The sequence below is a fragment of the Phodopus roborovskii genome, unplaced genomic scaffold (assembly GCF_943737965.1).
Source record: "Phodopus roborovskii unplaced genomic scaffold, PHOROB, whole genome shotgun sequence".
Taxonomy (NCBI): Eukaryota; Metazoa; Chordata; class Mammalia; order Rodentia; family Cricetidae; genus Phodopus; species Phodopus roborovskii.
The window spans coordinates 21,433,534-21,452,031 of record NW_026125052.1 but is presented as its reverse complement, the minus strand read 5'-3'; the positions used below and the strand labels follow the sequence as shown (position 1 = coordinate 21,452,031).

The window sequence follows — 18,498 nt, the reverse complement described above, 5'->3', positions numbered from 1 at the left end:
TTCCAGTCAGGGGAACATGCCCTGTACTGTCCCTGTGATACACCACTGGCTCCTTTCCCATGGCCTCTGGTCAGAACTACCCCCCAAGGTGTGTGTCAGAGATCTTAATGGAGCTAGCTTTGTGGGACCTTATGGGCCCTTCGACGTGTGTGTCCTGGCTGCTTCTGAGGGTGGGGAGCATGGAAGGCCTGTTGTTCTTGTCTTTTTTATTTTATAGTGAAGTGTGTCACTCATTTTGGCACCAGTAGTGATAAAGGCATTGATGGTACCAGCCACTATTCAAGGCACAAAGGCATGGGTGGTCCCTCCCTGGTAGCTGACATGGGAGCTGGGAGGACTAAAGGACAGATGATGTCAGGCGATCAGAAGTGCTGGGAATGGGTAGAGTGGAGTTGGAGAAGGTGTAAAAGCGGACAGACGTCTCTCTGGCCTCTTTGAGAGCCATAGAGTAAGCTGGGCTGAAGATTGTAAGGAAAGCAGCTGTGTGAGGGTAGGGGTGGCTAGGAAGACCCAGGGAGTAGGAAAGTTAGTTTTGGCAGATCAGAGCTAGCTCATTTATTTTGGTCTGAAAGGGGAGCTGGCCATGGTGGTACATTCCCACATTCAGTCCCAAAGCCTGTGTGTGTGTGCCGGTGACACAAGGGCATCAAGAGTTCAAGGCCAGCCCAGGCTATGAGATACTCTGTCTCACAAGTTCTGAAAACCCAAGTGGTGGTGGCTCATTCCTTTGGAGGCAGAGGCAGGCGGATCTCTGTGAGTTTGTGGCTAGCCTGGTCTACAGAGTGGGTTCCAGGACAGCCAGTGCTGTTACACAGTATCTAGGAAGTTCCTGTGTGCAGAGACAGTTAGAACAGGATGGTGGCAGGGGCACTCGGGGACAAGAGTTTCAGAGTCGTGCTCTAAAAGGACGAGGGAATGTTTTGGAAGGCTTCAGGCAGGGAAATGGCTGGTTCTAAGTTCCTTCCTTTAAATAAATAAATAAATAAATAAATAAATAAATAAATAAATAAATAAATAAATATCTTCAGGGGCTTGGAGACGGCCCAGTGGGGAAAGCCTTTATTGACCTCACCAGTGTGAGACCTGGAATTTGGGTCTCGAAAGCCCACATAAGTACTGAGTGGGCGTGGTGACCCTCCTGTAATTCCGGTATTCCTCACAAAGTACACAGGGGCTTCCCAGAGCAGGCTGGCTAGCTGTGTCAGCATCTGGCCTCAGTGAATATGGTAATTAAAAGTGGATTTTTTTTTTCATATACTATATTCTGATCAAGGTTTTTCCTCCTCCCCCAACTCCTCCCAGATGCTCCCCAACCTTCCCGCCCACCCAAATCCATACCCTTCCTTTCTCTCTCTCATAAGAAAACAAACAGCCATCTTAAAAAAATATAAGTAAAATGCAATATGATACAATAAAACAAGTAAACCAGAATGGGGCAAAACAAACAGACAAACAGATGCCAAAAAAAAGCACAAGAAACACACACAGACTCAGAGAGACACCCATCAAGACACAAGGGTGGAGAAGTATTGAGGGAGTCTCCCAGTGTCAACCTCAGATCTCCACAGGTGCACACACCATCACCCCAACACACATGAGAGCACCTGTGCAGCATACCTGCACGCACGGGCGTGTGCACTCGCACACATATACCGTACATACATATGTATATAAAAACAAACTCAGGACAGTAAGGAAAGCAGCTTAAAGAATACGAATGGAAGTAGAGATGAGTGTGCTATCACCTTGCAAGGGATATGGCTGGGGTGGGGTGAGCAAAGGGCCAGCAAGGGATGGCATCTAGGCCTATTATCGAGCTGGCTACAGCCCTTGGCCAGGACGGGGGAGTCAGGATCCTCACGTTTCTTGCGCGAGTAAGTGCATGGTTTGGACGGATGGCTGTGATGCTTGAGGATGAGGTCTAGTTTGCCTAGGTGAAGTCTGAGATGCCTAGTGAGAAACCAAAGAGAAGGAAGCCCAGGGGCCGGGAGCTCAGGAGTCTGTGCAGGCCGTGCTAGCAGAAACTGTGGATTGCTCAGTCCCAGCTATTGCTGGTCCAGCCTGGGCTTGGAATATCATCCAGTCACTGTGCATCCTGGGCTTAGCAACATGAGGAGCAGCTTTCTTCTTCCTAAGGGGAAGAAGTCAGGATTGGAGGTAAGGGGAAGGTCAGCATGAGGGCAGGATGACAAGAAGCAGGGTGGCCCACGGAACTTGGATGGAAGAATCCCACCTTCCTGTCTGTTCTTGACCTCCATGCTCCGCAGAACACTCCAGCGGATGGTGAGGGATGACGTCAGAGAGCTCAGGGGACCATCTCCCTGCTTTCTGTCTGTGCAGAAGATCCCAGAGTCCCTGTCACCCCGGGCTCTGGCACCAGGCTACGTCAGTCCTCCTACAGTGGTTCAGGTCCTAGGTTTGGGCAGGTAGAATTCTGAGGGCTGTACATGGTATCTGGGGAGTTTGGGTGTAAGGAGGCTGAAAAGGGAATAAGGAAGTACCTTGGCACTTGAGAAAGGCCCGGTTCCCCTTTCACTGGGAACGTGTTCTTTTGCGTCTTGAGGGTGTGGAGGGATTAAATGGAGGAAGTATGGCAGTTCCCCGAATAGGGTGGGACAGTGACAATCGCCTCTGGCTTCCCTCACCAGGCTCTGCAGCTGTCCCTTGCAGCCAAGTCACATTTCTCAGCTCGCACAAGTAGCTGTGCTCAGCCAGGGCTCTGGGGAAATTCTGGAATAAAGGTCATTCCGGTGGCAAAGGGAGTATCTTGTATCTGGGGCAAACTTGTATCTGGGGGAGATACAAGTTGTACTTATTTGTCCCAGCCTCCTTGTTGCACACGGGCAGTGAGGGGCTCAGGTGGTGCTGGCCCCTTGTCCCCTCCCAGGCAGGGACTAGGGCATTACGAGGTGAAGAAAGGGCTTTGTGGATTCAGGGCCAGTGATGACGAAGTGCACACCGCTATCCGCCAACCCGGTGCCCAGTTCTCAGGGTCTCCCATCCTTCACAGTTGGAGGAGGCTATACTGTAGGGACTGAGTCCAGCTCTAACCTTGGCTGGCAACTAACCAAGTGGGATGGGGATGGAGGAGGGCGGGAAGGAACTCATTAAATCCCAGTTTGCTGTTTGCTTGGAGGCTAATTGCTGGGAAAACCCCATAGGAGAAAAACAGAAACCAGAATAGAGTCCCATCAGGAAACACCTCTGACAGCAGAAACAAACAGCCTGCTGGCCTGGGTTAGTCATTAGCAGGCAGCTGCTGCCACAGGGGCTTAGAAAGAAGAAGAGCAATGAGCAGCTGCACCCCAGCCCCCATTACCACCACCAAGCTGGGCAAAACCAGGGGTAACCATAGACCATGGGGCCATCCCTGGTATCCTGACTTGCTTGGGGACAGTGGAGTTCACAAGATGTCCAGACTACCCCTACCCAAGTTTGGCTGCCCAGTCCTCCTCCAGTTCATCCCTTTCCTGTCCTAGCTCTGTGTTTGGATAGGGCAGAGGGCCTGGCCATCCCTCTCATGGACAACATTTTACAACATTTTATAGCAGTTAGTGCAGTATTGCTTTTAGTGTGCGCTCTCTCTCTCTCTCTCTCTGTGTGTGTGTGTGTGTGTGTGTGTGTGTGTGTGTGTGTGTTGGAGTACACATATCCCTGAGCACATGCAGAGGCCAAAAAGGGATGTCAGATGTTCTACTTTACCACTTACTACCACCTTATTTTCTTGAGACAGGGTCTCCTGCTGACCCTGTCTCTAGGCTAGCATCCAGCAAGTCCTAGTAATCCTCTTACCTCTGCCCCTAACACACTAGGCCCCTGATTTTTATGGAGTGTTGGGGATTCGAGCTCAGGTGTGTTCTTATCCACTGAGCCAAATCCCCAGCTCTGCGGTATTTGTTTGTTGTTTCTTTTTTTGTGCTGGGGCTTAAATCCAGGGCCCTGGACATGCTGAGTAAGAGCTGTACTCCTGAGCCACACCTTCAGCTCTTCCCTGAAGGCTAGAGCTTCTGAAAGCTAGGACCAGATCCACATTTCCCCCTTCAGTGGTTCAGGACACATAGGAAGTGTGTACAGTTGGATCCGTCTTTGGGGTATGTAAATGGCCCCACAGCAGGTTTGGAGACCCCTGGAGTTTCCATCTCTGTTTCCAGAGCAGAATGTAAAGGGTTGTGTGGGTCTCTATGCTGTCTGCCCTCTGTTCTTTTAAGCAAATATTCTTGCATTGGGGGACTGGTACCTCAATGGCTCTACTGAGCTCCAACTCCTGCCTGGAGAGTCACTATTTCCTTTTGCAATGCCTTCATCACGCTGGGTACCCGGAGTTCTACTCCGGGGATGTGAACTACTCTTAGGCTTTCTCTGATGTGCGGGACTTGTACAGCCACAAACATCCAGTGTCTAATGAAGAACCTGGACTTTAGTCTCCCGCCTGCCTCCCATTTCTCCAGCGGTGTGCTCAGGAAACCTTGGAGGGACCTGACAGTACCTAGCCTTTCTGAAGTGCAAAGGTCTAAGACAGATGCTTCACCATCACTGCAAACAGTGACTGGTACCTTGGGAAACTGCACAGCCTGAGAGTGAGAGAGAGCATAAATTTGGACTTTGATCCAGAGGAGCCTGGGGATCCACCAGGGAAGACAGCTGTGGGAACAAAGAAAGTTGCTGTGCTCTGGGTACATGTCACCGAAGTGCTGTGGGGCACAGGAACCCATGTAACTGCTCAGGGCACAGAGCAGGGTGAAGATGCAAGTGTGAAGGTTGTGCATATGGCTGTGTGCTAAGGGTCTTGGAGCAGTGGGGTAAGAGAAAGGACAGTAGAAGTGTTCAGGGCCCAGAGAAAGGAAGAGTCCCAGGAGGAGTGGCCTCAGTGAAAAGTGAAATAGTGAAAAAATGCATAGGGAGAAGGCACCTTTGGTGTCCTTAGACTTCGTGTGGTGTCCCAGGCATCTGCAAAGAGGATAGCATGCCCACATGACACTGTGGTGGCAGGACATCTCAGCCTATCTGGGGGAGATAGGCAGAGGAGGGTGCCGGCCCATACTCATCCAGCTGTACCAGGAGACTTCGTGATCTCTCCAGCAGGTGATGGAAATCTAGGGTGTGTTCAGGTTTTGTCCTGCTTCCTCAGGGTCTCTGGGTCTATGTATGCATGCCTGTGTTTGTGAGTGTGGATACCATGCACGAGTGGGTATACAGGAGATACATGTCTGTATGTATAATGTGTGCATACTCTGTGAATGTATTTCTATATGAAATAAACAGGTAGCCTTGTCTTCTGTTCTGAAAGGGTTTAACCCTGAGAATTATGACCTGGCTACAGGTTTGAGGCCCTGTAGAGCTCTAGACCAATGGACCTAGGTATGATGGTATAGGTCCATAATCTTAGTACTTGGGGGGGGGGGTAAAGGCAGGAGGATCTGGAATTCAAGACTTTGAACAGTAAGTTCAAAGCCATCCTGGGCTACAGAAAACAGTCTCAAAAACAAAACAAAAAACAGCAATAAGACAACACAAACCAAAAACTAATGCCAGGATAGGCCCCAGAGTGCTTCACTTAGAATGAGTAGATCATGTGTAATGAGCCCAGATGTTGGCACCAAAGGCAGCTAGCCCAGGCAGCTCTACCATTGTCTCAACTAGTCTGTATGGCCACTGCTGATATCAGGCTCAACCTAGACCTCAGGGTTCAATTCTGGTCCCTGGGATCCAGCCTCTGGGGAGTGAGACTGTCTGTCACACAGCCTAATCCTGAAAGGAGAGTCCTGGCAGAGAGAGCAGCCAGCACAGGGTCTCTGTGGCAGGAAAAGAAGGATGGGGTCACTAGGCTAGGGACTTTGGGTCTGTGCAGAGTCCCCCTCCTCAGCCAAGATTCTCCCTGCAGCCACCCTCTTCCCTCGGTAGCCCGTTGACCTGTTTTCAATCTCCCTGAGCTTCTGGTTAGGTCAGGATACTCTGAAGTTGGAGAATGACATGTTTTGTGAGGCTTCTGGACAGGGGCTCTGTTGGACGGCAGGTAGGTACAACAGTGGGCTGGCCTGGATCCCAGAGGTAGCTACTGACCTGTGCCTGGTCCCTTTTCCAGCTCTGGGAACGAGAGCCACAGAGACGGTGTACAGTGAGATCCGGAAGGTCAACCCTAGTGAGTGAGGGGCCCTGATTCGTGGAGTGGGAGGGTTCACGCTAGAATCAAGGATGGGGCCTCGAGAGTGGGCGGGGGAAAAGCCCAGAAGAGCATCAGCTCTAAGGGTCTGACTCTTTCCCTCCCATCACCAGTACAAATGCAGAGGCACAGGCAGTGTAAGGCACTTAACCAAGATCACAGAAACACCAAGAGCTAGATTCCACAATCCTAGCTGCATTGTCTTTGTTAGTGGGGAAGGAGCTGGTAGAATTTTTTTTTTTTTTTTTTTTTTTTTTTTTTTTTCTCTTTACACTTCTGGGATTCTGGTTTCTGCCTAAGCTTTTCAAATGAGATGAGACAGACCGACAAGGGATAAACAAACTGGGTTAATTAACATGCCGAGGAAATCTCAGCTAGGAATGACTCAAAAAGGAGATTGGAGGGTGGGGATTTATGTAACTGCTTAACAAAGAACAATTAACATGTAAAGAAAAGACAAGATGCTGAGCATGGCAGTATGTGCCTACAATCCCAGCACAGGGGAGGTAAAGACTGGAAAATCAAAACTTGCTTACATATCAAGTTCAAGAATAGCCTAGGCTACATAATCCCAGTCTTTAAAAGATGGAACCCAGGGACCACTTAGCAGTTAAGAACACTGGTTGTTCTTGCAGAGGACGGGCTTTGGTCCCCAGTGTGTACATGGTGGCTCACAGCCATTTGTAACTCAAGCTGTAGGGGATCTGACACCCCTTACAGTCACCAGAGGCACCAGAAATACACATGGTACACAGACATACATTCAGGCAAAACACCCATACACATAAAGTTTAAAAAAAAAATAATTTAAAAAGAAAGGAAAGAAAAAGGGATAGACAAGAAGATTGAAAAGCTTTAACCTTCCCAGGAAAGCATCTGGGGCAAATTTTCCTCATGCTCCTCATCCTCTCCACTGTCCATCTGTCTTGGCTTGGGTTCTAGTCATCACCAGATCCATTGGAGAATCCAACTCTACCTCTCCTAGAAGTTAAAATCCACATCCTTGTGTGACACTGGCCCCAGGTGGTCCTGGTAAAGTCGGGGAACATTCCAAGACTTTAGTTAGTGTTTCTATTGCTGGGGTAAAACATATGACCAAGCTGGGTGGTAGTGACACACACCTTTAATCCCAGTATCAGGGAGGCAGAGGTAAGAGATCTCTCTGAGTTCAAGGCCAGCCTGGTTTGCAGAGCGAGTTCCAGAACAGGCTCCAAAGCTACAGAGAAACTGTCTCAAAAAATCAAACCAAACCAAAACAAGAAAACCATTATGACCGAAAGCAACTTGGGTGGGGATGGTTTATCTGACTTACATTTCTACATCATAGTTCATCACTGAGGGAAGTTAGCACAGGAACTCAAACAGGGCAGGAACCTGGAGGCAGGAGCTGATTGCAGAGGCCATGGAGGAGTGCTGCTTACTGGCTTGCTCCTCATGGCTTTCTCTGCCTGCTTCCTTACAGAAACTGAACCACTTGCCTAGGGTTGACACCACCTACAGTGGGCAGGACCCCCACACCAATCATTAATCGAGAAAGTGCTTGCCTATCGGCAATCTAATGGAAGTGACTCTAGCTTGTGATATAAAAGTAACCAACATAGTCTCTTTGTGAAATGAGGGAATGGACTAGATTCTAGATTCTCAAGATTTGTTAAAACTCAGATTTTCTGATCCTTTAGGTTGAAGAATTTGCATTTCTAACCACCCATATGCTGTTAGCCTGGGCTGGCCTGGGGACTTAGAGAGTCAATCTGTGGGTGCTGTTATTGTGCAGCAGGTCCTGCTCCTAGGGTCTCTTTTATTCCCCAGGAGTCCTGGAGTGATCAGCCAGGGATGGCTGACAGAGAAAATCCAGAAGCATCGTGTGTGTGTGTGTGTGTGTGTGTGTGTGTGTGTGTGTGTGTGTGTGTGTGCAGAGGGTGTGGGCAGCCAGTAGCTAGCTGGCTAGGTGTAGGGCCAGATCTTAGCAGACATTCTCCTCTTACATTCTTTGCTGTCTTCCAGCCAGTGGCTGTTTTGGGAAATGGCTCATAGGGCGTAGTTTTGGCTCTTGAACCCCTTTCCCCCTGAGAAATTCAAAGGAAGGCCACTCCCCTAGATAAGCAGAAGGGCATGCAGCAGGACTGCCTCCAAAGAGCGGCCCAAGGAAGGGGCCCTTGGAGAAATTGGGGGGGGTCACAAAGAGACAGGAGGGAGCTTGCAGGCCATGGGACGTGCACACTGTCTGCAATCTTGGCTTTGGACTCTGGGCTTACCTTCTTATATTGTAAAAATGTACATAAAATTCATATTTTAACCATTTTCAAATATGTAGGTGGCTAATTCAGCATCCTTGAATCCTTTCCCACTGTTGAGCAGTCACACAAAAAAGTTCTAGGAGAGCCAGGGCTCTTAAACCAAATAAATAAATAAAATAGCTTCAATTTCCTAGCATTTGGAAATGGAGATCGTTTCCTTAGCCCTGGCCCCTCGAGATCTGTGTGGGGGTGTAGTTGCTTTAAAGATTAATCCAGGCTTTAGTCCCAGCACTGAGGAGGCAGAGGCAGGCAGATCTCTGAGTTCAAGGCCAGCCTGATGTACAGAGTGAATTCCAGGGCAGTCAAGGCTACATAGTGAATCCGGTCTCAAAAAGAACTAAGGGGGGGGGGTTGCAAAGGAGAGGAGAGGAGAGATTATGCCCTGGCCGCAGCCAGGACAAACTGAGAAACTGTCCCTTTTTTATTTTGTGTTTACTCTTCTGTTTTCTTAGAGGAATTGGGGCCAACACTTAACACCCTCCACTGTGATTCATTTAATTACCTATTTATTTATTTATTGGTGCCAGAGAGAAACCCGGGGTTTCATGTCTGCTAAGCACCTACCCTGCCACTGAGCCACATTCCCAGGTCTTTTCCTAGTAACTTAGATGCGAGCTTAAACTTTGAAGGTTGTAAAACTGATTTTTTTTTCTCTTAATTAAAAATACGTTTTAAGTGTATGGGTCCTTTACCTTTAAGTATGTCTGTATAGCACGTGGGAGCCTGGTACCCACAGAGGCCAGAAGTCTGAGTCAGATCCCTTGGAACTGGAGTTACAGATGGTTGTGAGTGTCCACAAGAATACTGAGACCTAAACTTGGGTCCTCTGCAAGAGCAGTCAGTGCTCTTAACCACTGAGCCCAGATATAGAGTTCAGCATTTCACCTTCAGAAAACATGGTTTGGCAGAAGAAGCCAGTGCATGGGGCTTTTCTCCTCCTGTGAAGACCTGGGACGAGACAGGAGGTCTCAGTGTATGGAGTGTATGACTGACCCATGCCTGGACTGATGTACACACTTACCGGAGGCCATTCACCTTTGGCCCAGCTAGGAGAGCAGAGGGGTCCCTTAGGGATGGCTGTTCCAGTTCCCTCCAACCAGGAACAATGAAACATTGTAAGATAGGGTTTAAGGGCAGGTAGACTTGAGGAATGCAGAGCTTTATTTGTTTGTTGTTTTGAGAGAGAGTCTGGAACTCTTGGTAATTCCCCTGCCTCAAATCTTGACTGCTGGATTTACAGGAATGAGCCACCAAACATAACTCAAGTTTTTTTTTTTTTTTAAGGTTTTCTCAGCCTTCTTTCTTTTTTTCTCTCTCTTCTTATCTATCCATCTATCCATCAATCCATCCATCCATCCATCCATCCATCTCTGTCTGAGACAGGGTGTATATAGCTCAGCGGGTAAAGTGCTTGCCTAGAATGCGTGGAGTGTGACCCCCAGTATCATATAAACTGGTGTGACAGCACAGGCCTGTAATGCCTGGCACTAGGGAGGTGGAGGCAGGAGGATCAGAAGTTCAAGGTCAGCCTCAGCTACGTAGGGAGTTAAGAGGCCAGCATGAGCTACATTGAGACCCTGCTTCAAAAAAAAGCAAAGCAAACAAACAAAAAAGTCAAAGGGATTCCAGGGGCTCTACATGCCTGTCACACGGCCTGAGACCATCAGCAGATGGCCCGAGACCCTTTTTGCAGTAGTGAGTGATCCCCCCCCACACACCCTCTTGCCTTGTGCAGCCCCACCAGCAGCTCTGGTGTGGAAGCTGCATTAGACCCGCACACTCAACACGGAACTGTCTTTGTTTTGCAGATGTCATGGAAAACAGACTTTCTGTAAGTACACACTTCGTACCCATCTGTTTAAAAACGCTCCATGGAGCCAGCTAGTAACTTATGCATGGATTGCACAATCACACTTGTGAGAGTTTGAGGCCATCTGAGACTGCAGTGACTTTTGCTGTAGTCATTTTGGGTTTTTGTTTGTTTGTTTGTTGGTTGGTTGGTTGGTTGGTTGGTTGGTTGGTTTTGGGTTTTGTTTTTTGTTTTGTTTTGTTTTTTTTACTAAAGTGTTCTACAGAACAGTGAACTATTTCCCAATTTGCCCAGGGCCTGTTTTCCACTACTGTCCCCACCACCCCCTGCTAACATGGCCTCTTTGAGACCAGACGCCCTGGCCCCCTCTAGAAGTCAAAAGCAGAAGCTCCAGGGTTGCTTCTCTCTCCGTTTACACCATCATAGCCCAGCCTTTATAGGGAGAGGGGTCCTGGATCTCCTCCCGCATGGTTGGGAATCCTACTGCTCTTTTAATAAGAAGACAGAGTCTCATGCATAGTGATGCAAGCTTGAAAGAGGAGCCTGAGTTCAAGGCCAGGTTGGGCTACATATTAAGTCCCTGGGGGGGGGGGGAGAGAGAAAAGGGGAGGAGCTGGGGAGGTAGCTCAGCTGATAAAGTGTTTACACAAGAATCTGAGTTTAATCCTAAAACACAAGGTGAAAAATTCAGGTGTAGTGGCTCACACTTGTAACCCCAGACCTGGGGAGGTAAAGACAGGCAGGTCTCTTCAGCTTGCTGACCAACTAGTCTAGGTTACTTGGCCAGTGAGAGATGTTGTCATTTAAGATGCCATGTGACAGGGTTCAAGCAGAGGGTTTTGTTTGTTTGTTTGTTTTAGACAAGGGGATCATAAAAAGGGGAAAGGGAAGGGGGGAGACCTCTGGAGACAGGAGCGACAGGAGAGAGGAGAGAGGAAGCTAGAGAGGGAGCTAGAGAGGGAGAGAGGATGGGAGGTGGGTGGAGCCCCTTTAAAAGGGAACATAGTGAAGCCGGCCTGTGGTGGCACACACCTTTAGTCCCAGCACTGGGGAGGCAGAAGCAGGCGGATCTCTGTGAGTTGGAGAACAGCCTGGTCTACCAGAGCTAGTTCCAGGACAGCCTCCAAAGCCACAGAGAGACCCTGTCTCGAAAAACAAAAACAACAACAACAAAAAACAAAAGCAATAAAAACACACAGTGAATACACACAGGTGGTGCTCTTGGGTGGCTGCAGCTGAGGGCATATCCTGTCAGAACCCCAAGGACAGGCCAGTACAGATGCCTGAATATTAACAAGAGACCTTGTGGAAAGAAAAGAAAAAGATGGATGGTTCTTAAGGAATGACATTGACATTTGAGATTGACCTCTGGCCTCTCTACACACATAGGAACATGCATGCACACGTGCACACACTCAGATGGGAACATGCACGAATATACGCACATGGAGGAACGCACTAGAAAGGAAGGAGGGAGAGGGAGGGTTTCAATTCAATCCATGCTGAACCCACCCACTGCCTCCGGTTCCCAGACTGTTTGTGGGCACCCAGCCCCCACAAGGTTACCAGAGCAGCTATTATCTTCAAAAAATGAGGAACTTGCCTCTGAATTGGTCTTTTGGGTCTGGGAGAAACCTCTGCAGCCTTCAGAGGGCCCCTGGCTTCCTTTGTTTTGCTGGGTCTGAATTCTTGTTAAACAGAGCTCATTATGCTCATGACAGACAGGAAGGCGCTGACCTTTGTGTGGAGGAAAGTTCTCCGTTTGAGGGAAAGAGGAATGAAATGAATGACTTTTTCTAGCCTGCACCCACCTCGGCTTCTGACAGCACTGTTTGATTGGAAGGGATAAGGGATCCTATTTTATAGATGACGAAACAGAGGTCTGGCTTGGTAAAACAGCTTGCCCAGAATCACACAGAGCCAAGGACAGAGACTCAAGTCTCCAAAAGCTCTGGCCAGCGCTCTGGCCTCAGTGTTAAGACATGACTGTTCCACAAGAGTTGAGAGTGACAGCTTTGCTCCATAAGCAGTGTAGGACCCTGATAAAAAACAAACAAACAAACAAACAAAAAACAGTTCTCTGGTTGTCTGCGTGGCTGTATCTGTGGCCACCCAAGGCAGGGCTGCAGCCTGGCAATCAGCTCTATGCTGAGCAGAGTTATTTACTTTGTCTTGTACCAAAAGGGCCTATCTGCAAAAAGGCTCTGAACTCCAGGCCAGTGGGGGAGTGGCTTTCCCTCAGCCCCCAAAGTCTGCTTTGGTCCCAGGATGATCCAAATGCTTGACTTATTAAAGTCCCGCCCCCAAAATCATAAAGCTATTTGGCGGGAACTCGGGGGTTCCTAGCCGTTGAGAAATGAACTTTGAATCTTGAAGCAAATAGATTTTGTTTATGAAAATAGGCAGTTTCCCTAATAAGCAGCCGTGGGGGTCAGAAGAAAATTAACAGAATTGCCCAGCAGGGAAATGGGAGGGGCTTCCTTCCTGAAATCAAACCTGGCGATCATTCCCCTCTTGTTTAACAGCCGTTGCTTCTGAAAACATATTGGAGGAAATATCTGGACAATGAGACAGCCACTTAGCCAGCTACTAACTTGGCATTGTTTGATTTGCTTTAATGGCACATTCTGACTTCATTTTTCCTCTGCCATTTTTGCCTTGTTTATAAATTGTATTTGTGGCCCACGCAGACAGATAACGTGGAAGGGAACAGCCTGTGCTTGAAAGAAAGAAGTGGAATTTGGACTTGTGAAAAGAACCCTGGCCGGCAGGGAGCTGGGCTGTGATAGGGCCTGCACTCAGAAGTGGGATTGAGGCTGCTGGAGAGTGGGGTCCCTGTTCTACAGCCTTCTTGTGGGTAGCCTTCTTCCTCAAGGTTAAGCACCCCTACCTATAAAGTAGAGATGGTGATGATGATGGTGGTGATGTTGATGATACTGATAACCATGGTGATGATGGTGGTGGTGGTGGTGATGGGGATGCTAGGGATGGAGATGACAATGATGGTGATGATGGTCCTGATGATAATGTTGGTGATAATGATGGTAAGTGATGGTGACATCAACAACAACATCTGCCTACTGGGATTTTCTTAAGGGTTAAACGATATATTTGCAAACTCCAAGCTATCATAGAAAGCCATTCATCTTCTTTTTTTCTTTAACATTTTTTCTTATTTTACATATAGATCCCAGTTCCCTCTCCCTTCCATCTCCCATGCCCTCCACCATTTACCTTCTTTAAACATCTCTTCCTCAAGTGCTGGCATCAGTGGGTGTGGTTAAGAGTTTATTTGTCTTTGAAATGCCCCCCACACACACATATAGGAGAAACACATTCAAGGCTATACCAAATCTTGGTATAGGCGTAGGAGACCCACATTCAAACCTGAGTTGCCCTAACTAGGTGCTTAATCTGTAAGATTCTTCTTTTCGTGATCAGTCACCATTTTAAAAAATTCCGTGTGTGTGTGTGTGTGTGTGTGTGTGTGTGTGTGTGAGAGAGAGAGAGAGAGAGAGAGAGAGAGAGAGAGAGAGAGAGAGAGCAGATGATTAGGGTAACTTTCAAGAGTCCTTTCCCTCCTGCTGTGGAGTACAATTCACATCAGTATTTGGGCTTGTGCTGTCTTGCCCAACCCCATTCCCACATCAGTAAACTGAGTGACTTCTCAACCTAAATACTACAGGGATTAAGTGAGCACTTGGCACAGTCCTCATAGTGCTCATACTGGGTGCTCTCTAGAAGTAGGAGTTAGGGACCCAGGAGAGGAGGGGGAATCAGAGGGTCTTTGGGGTTACTGGACACAACATTCTGAGCAGAAAGCAGGGCAGTTCATAGCTGAACGTGGGTGGCCGACAACAAGGCCAGTCCTCACTGTGGAGTGTGTTAACCTTTACTGAAATGTTCCTGGGGCCCTGCTTACGGCCCAGCCCTTCCTGTCTGTGGAATTGGACCCACAGCATTATCCAGAGTGTTGTTTGCCTCAAGAGAGGGAGAACAGAGGCGTCTGGGGAGAGACTTGGTCTAGAGCCTACAGAGAGCCTGGACACGAGGCTCACATCTCCCTTCTCTGGGAGAGTAGAGGAAATGGCAGAAGGCAGCAGCCAGCCTGCCAGCACTGGCAAGCCTCCAGCCCTCTGGGGCCACACAGCTTTCTCAGGCCATTTGTGCAGTTATCTCCTAGCAAAGGAAGAGCTAGAGTCTGCATCATGTTCTGAAAGCCGAAGATCCAGAAAAACAAAATGGAGACAGACTATCTCAGCTCCCCTTCAGGAAGCCAGGCAGCCTGGCCATCAGGTTCCCAAGATGCCAGGCAACCTTTACATCTTCTTTTGCTCCCTCCTCTTTGAGTTCTACTTGCAGCACGGTGTCCTGTGTCCACGGAGGGTTCAGAACCGTGGGCTCTGATGTTTCCTGTTCTCTGGGGCTCTCCATTCTCAAGGGTTCTCTGCGCCCACATCTCCCAGCATGCCCAGCCCTTTTGCCCTTCAAATTTACAAAAATCCTTAAAGTCAGTTCAAGTAACTTCTGCAATCCACTCTCTGCTCAGTACCTGATGCCATCCACAGGAACCCCACAGCACGCACGCACGCACGCGCATACACACACACCTGAATATACACACATTGTCCACACATACAAATAAAAACAAAGTCGTTGGTGGAATATGAAGTCCTTGGTGCAGAGTCTGTACTCTTTGGTGTAGAGATCAGTGCCAGGCCATGTGAGGATCCAGGTACCAGGAGGTGAATGGGTGACTTGAGCTACTATTTGGAGCTCTGATTGTTATTTTGAGACAAGATCTTGTATAAGATGTCCCAGGTTAGCCAGGAGTTGTCTGTACAGCTGAGAGTGACCTTGAATCTTGACATTCCTGAGTGCTAGACCCTAAGTATTTGTTACCATTGCCTGGCTTTGTTTTCTCCCATTAATTTTTATTATAGTAAAATATACACAACCTGGGGATGGAGAGATGGTTCAGAGGTTAAGAGCACTAACTGCTCTTCCAGAGGACCTGAGTTCAATTCCCAGCAACCACATGGTGGCTCACAACCATCTGTAATGAGATCTGGTGCCCTCTTCTGACATGCAGGCAGAACACTGTATACATAATTAATAAATAAATCTTTAAAAATATATATGTACACAACCTAAAATTAGCTACTGTGTTATTGTAAAGTTTGCCGTTCAAGAGCTGGGGTTGTGGCTCAGTGATAGAGCCCATGTCTAGCAGTGTGACGTCCTTCCCTAGCACTTAAAAACAAGAGTGAATTCAGTTGTTTGTGCATGTATACAGGTATACAAGAGTCCAAGGGCAGCTTCTGGGAGCTGGCTCTCTCCTTCAACCCTCTGGGTCTTGGACTTGAACTCTGTGTGTGTGTGTGTGTGTGTGTGTGCGTGCACACACACACACACACACATGCAGGGTATTAGGTGTTATTTATCACTACCGCCTATTCCTTTGTAGCAGGGTCTCTCCCCGAACCTGGGATGGACATATTTTTTCACTAGACTGGAAGCCAGAAAGCCCTAGCAGTCTATGAGCTCCTCAGAGCTGGAATTACAGGTTGTGTAAACGGCAAAGATCCACCTGCCTCTACCAGCTGAGTGCCGGGCTCAAAGGCATGCGCCACCATGCCTAGACAAGTGTTTTAATTAAAAGGCTGATCTAAGAACCTTAGATGCCCTGGTGATGCACCACTACAATCCCAGTCCTGGGAAGGTTAAGGCCAGAGGACTACGAGAGCCCCAGGCTGGCCCAGGCTATAGAGTGAGTGTCTGTCTCAAAAGCAAAAACAGAATGAAGGCAGGCTGGAGAGGGTGTCTGTGTTAGCTAGAGGCCCTGTGGTCCTAGCTAGAGCCAGGTGTGAGCTCTCTTGTACCTGACAGTTCCTCCCTGGGCAGCACCTATGGGACACCACACCGGGTGCGTGTGGGTACTCGATGCTCTGGCTTGATGCTGATGCACAGCAAGAATGCAGGGGTGGAGACAGCAGCTCCTACAGAGCAGCCATGGGGGGAATAGAAGATGGGTTGGGACAACTGTTGGCTGCCCTAGAAGTTGGGTTCCCACAGGATGGTGGCACAGTTTCCAGTGTTTTTGTTTGTTTGAGTCAAGAGCTCACATATCCCAGGCTAGCCTAGAACTGGACTTTGAACTTGCCATCCTTCTGTCTCCACCTCCTGGATGCTGGGATTACAGACATGTACCACATGTGGTGCTGGTGGTGGAGCCTAACATGCTTGACAAGTACCATACCCAAGGACCCGCCTCCCGAGTCCTTCGCAGCTCTCTTATGTTGTATATACTGTTGTATATACTGTACATACTGTTATACCTCTTTTCTCCAGGTACTCTCTAGTTCTGAGGGCATGGCCTAACTTGTCCTGTCTTCTGTCTTACAGAGAACGGGCGGCTCCCTTGATGGAACTTAAGACAACCAAGACAGGTGCACGTGCCTGGGAGGACACCCACGTCCCAAGAAGAGCAGCCGATTCCCGTATTCCAAGAGTCCTGTGCAGTTATTTAGGAACCGGCCCCACCTGCACTGAACGCAGCAATTCTCCAGGCCAAGCCATCCATTCTTAAATGTCTTGCCTTATTAGTGTTGGGTATAAAGAGAATCAGCGGCGCAGTTTAATGGCCAGCCTGACTGTCCTTCCAAGCTCGAGCATCCTTGCATTTTGGAAGAGTGAGAGGAGGTTCGGGGTGAACAAACCCCTGGATATTGTGATGTTCAAATACCCCTTCTCAGAGAGACAAACTCGCTTTTTCACATGCCTCCCACACAGAAGCCTGTTCTTGTCCTGTAGTCGGTTACTTTTAGTGAATGGTCTGGACTCCATCCAGGGTTAGATTTTCTGTTTTGTTTTCTTTCTGTCCATCTCTTTCCTTCTGGGCTGGCCTTGCTCTTTGGAAGTATCCAGTGCTGCTCAGACAGTCACCTGGTCGCCTATATGGTGGCTTCACTCACAGGGGTGGGGGGCGGGGCAGCTGACTGGGAGCAGTTCCTGTGGAGTGGCTACTTGAAGGCAAGCCTCAAGCAGGCAATGCCAAAACTAGAGTGGATCGAGCCAGCACAGGTGATGTCCTTTAACTGCTTTCCAGGTCTTTCTTTTCCTCTCCCTTGCTGCAGGGCTAAAGAGAAATGGTTGCCTACACCAAATGTTTCTTTGGTTTTTTGTTTTGTTTTGTTTTGTTTTTGTTTTTTTAATAGTAAAAGGAAATGTGTACTTTTCCTCACTAATTTTTCTTTATTTATTCCCTGCTAAAGAAACGGTCTCCTGAGGTCCCAGGCTGTTTCCAAGGGTGGCTTGAGTCGGGGATGGGAGCTGCCTCCACGTTGCTGTGGAACATTCATATCTAATATCATCTACCCTTTCTGCCTCAGCCACCCAGCTGAAGGGCCCCTGAGGAGTGTTGTATTAAATAAAATTGACTTTTACTCTTCAATGATCTGTGAAATGTCATCTTCTGAGACAGGCCCTATGCCAGTAGAATAACTATAGCCCTAAGGGACAGAGAGAACCAAGCTGTTCTGTCTGTTCTGTGGGTGGAGCCTCACATGGACCAATGGTGCGGGGGTGGGGGGGGTAAGCTGGACCCTTGGCACTGTCTTCCCAGCCTTCATCGGGCTGCTTTGTTTTTCATTTTCCCTTGTCTTAATTTATTTTATGTTACTGTATTCTGTTTTATTCTAGTTTGAGATGGGGTTCACTGTGTGTAGTTCATTAGGCCAGGCTGGGCTGAACTGAAATTATTATGTAGCCCAGGCTGGCCTCAAACTCCTACTCCTCTTGCCTTTCCCTCTGAAGGGCTGGGCCGTCTTTCATCCCTGTTCTGCTTCTTCCTTTCCCGTCCTCCTTCCATTCAGTTCTCTTCTCCGCCTTAAATAGTCAGAACAGAGCTGAAGTTATTGATGAGTTGTACGTTCCCAACTGTTTATTTCAAAAGCCAACACGTGGGATGTTCTCTGTAAGGCTATTCTCTGTATATATTCCAGCCTTGGCAGGTTATTTTTTTCCAAGTGTTTATTGGTTTTTAGCAAAAAGTCCCTAGTTGCGGCCTTACTTCATCCTGGCCTGGGTGTGGTTTTCCTGGACTGTCTTGGCACAGGCTGCCTGGTGCATTGCCAGAGTCTGTTTCATTAGTTTCTGCTCTGCCCACACTCCCTCCTTCAGCCTTGTGTTGTTGGGACTAGACTTTGCAACATGTGGAAAGCTCTCCCCAT

General features: G+C 48.4%; 1 protein-coding gene across 5 annotated transcripts in view; it reads left to right on the top strand.

Annotated features, from left to right (window-relative positions):
- Nucleotides 1-17,720, top strand: part of Pecam1 (platelet and endothelial cell adhesion molecule 1) — a 54,021-nt gene extending 36,301 nt beyond the window's left edge. For 2 of the 5 annotated variants that reach the window (XM_051179276.1, XM_051179256.1), the window contains 3 exons: nucleotides 6,083-6,139; nucleotides 10,266-10,288; nucleotides 16,673-17,720. In XM_051179276.1, coding sequence (XP_051035233.1) covers nucleotides 6,083-6,139; nucleotides 10,266-10,288; nucleotides 16,673-16,702 — 110 coding nt within the window. In that variant the 3' untranslated portion in view covers nucleotides 16,703-17,720. The remainder of the gene's footprint in view (nucleotides 1-6,082; nucleotides 6,140-10,265; nucleotides 10,289-16,672) is intronic. The other 3 variants (XM_051179266.1, XM_051179262.1, XM_051179273.1) reach the window with 3 other exon arrangements.
- Nucleotides 17,721-18,498: the final 778 nt, after the last annotated feature.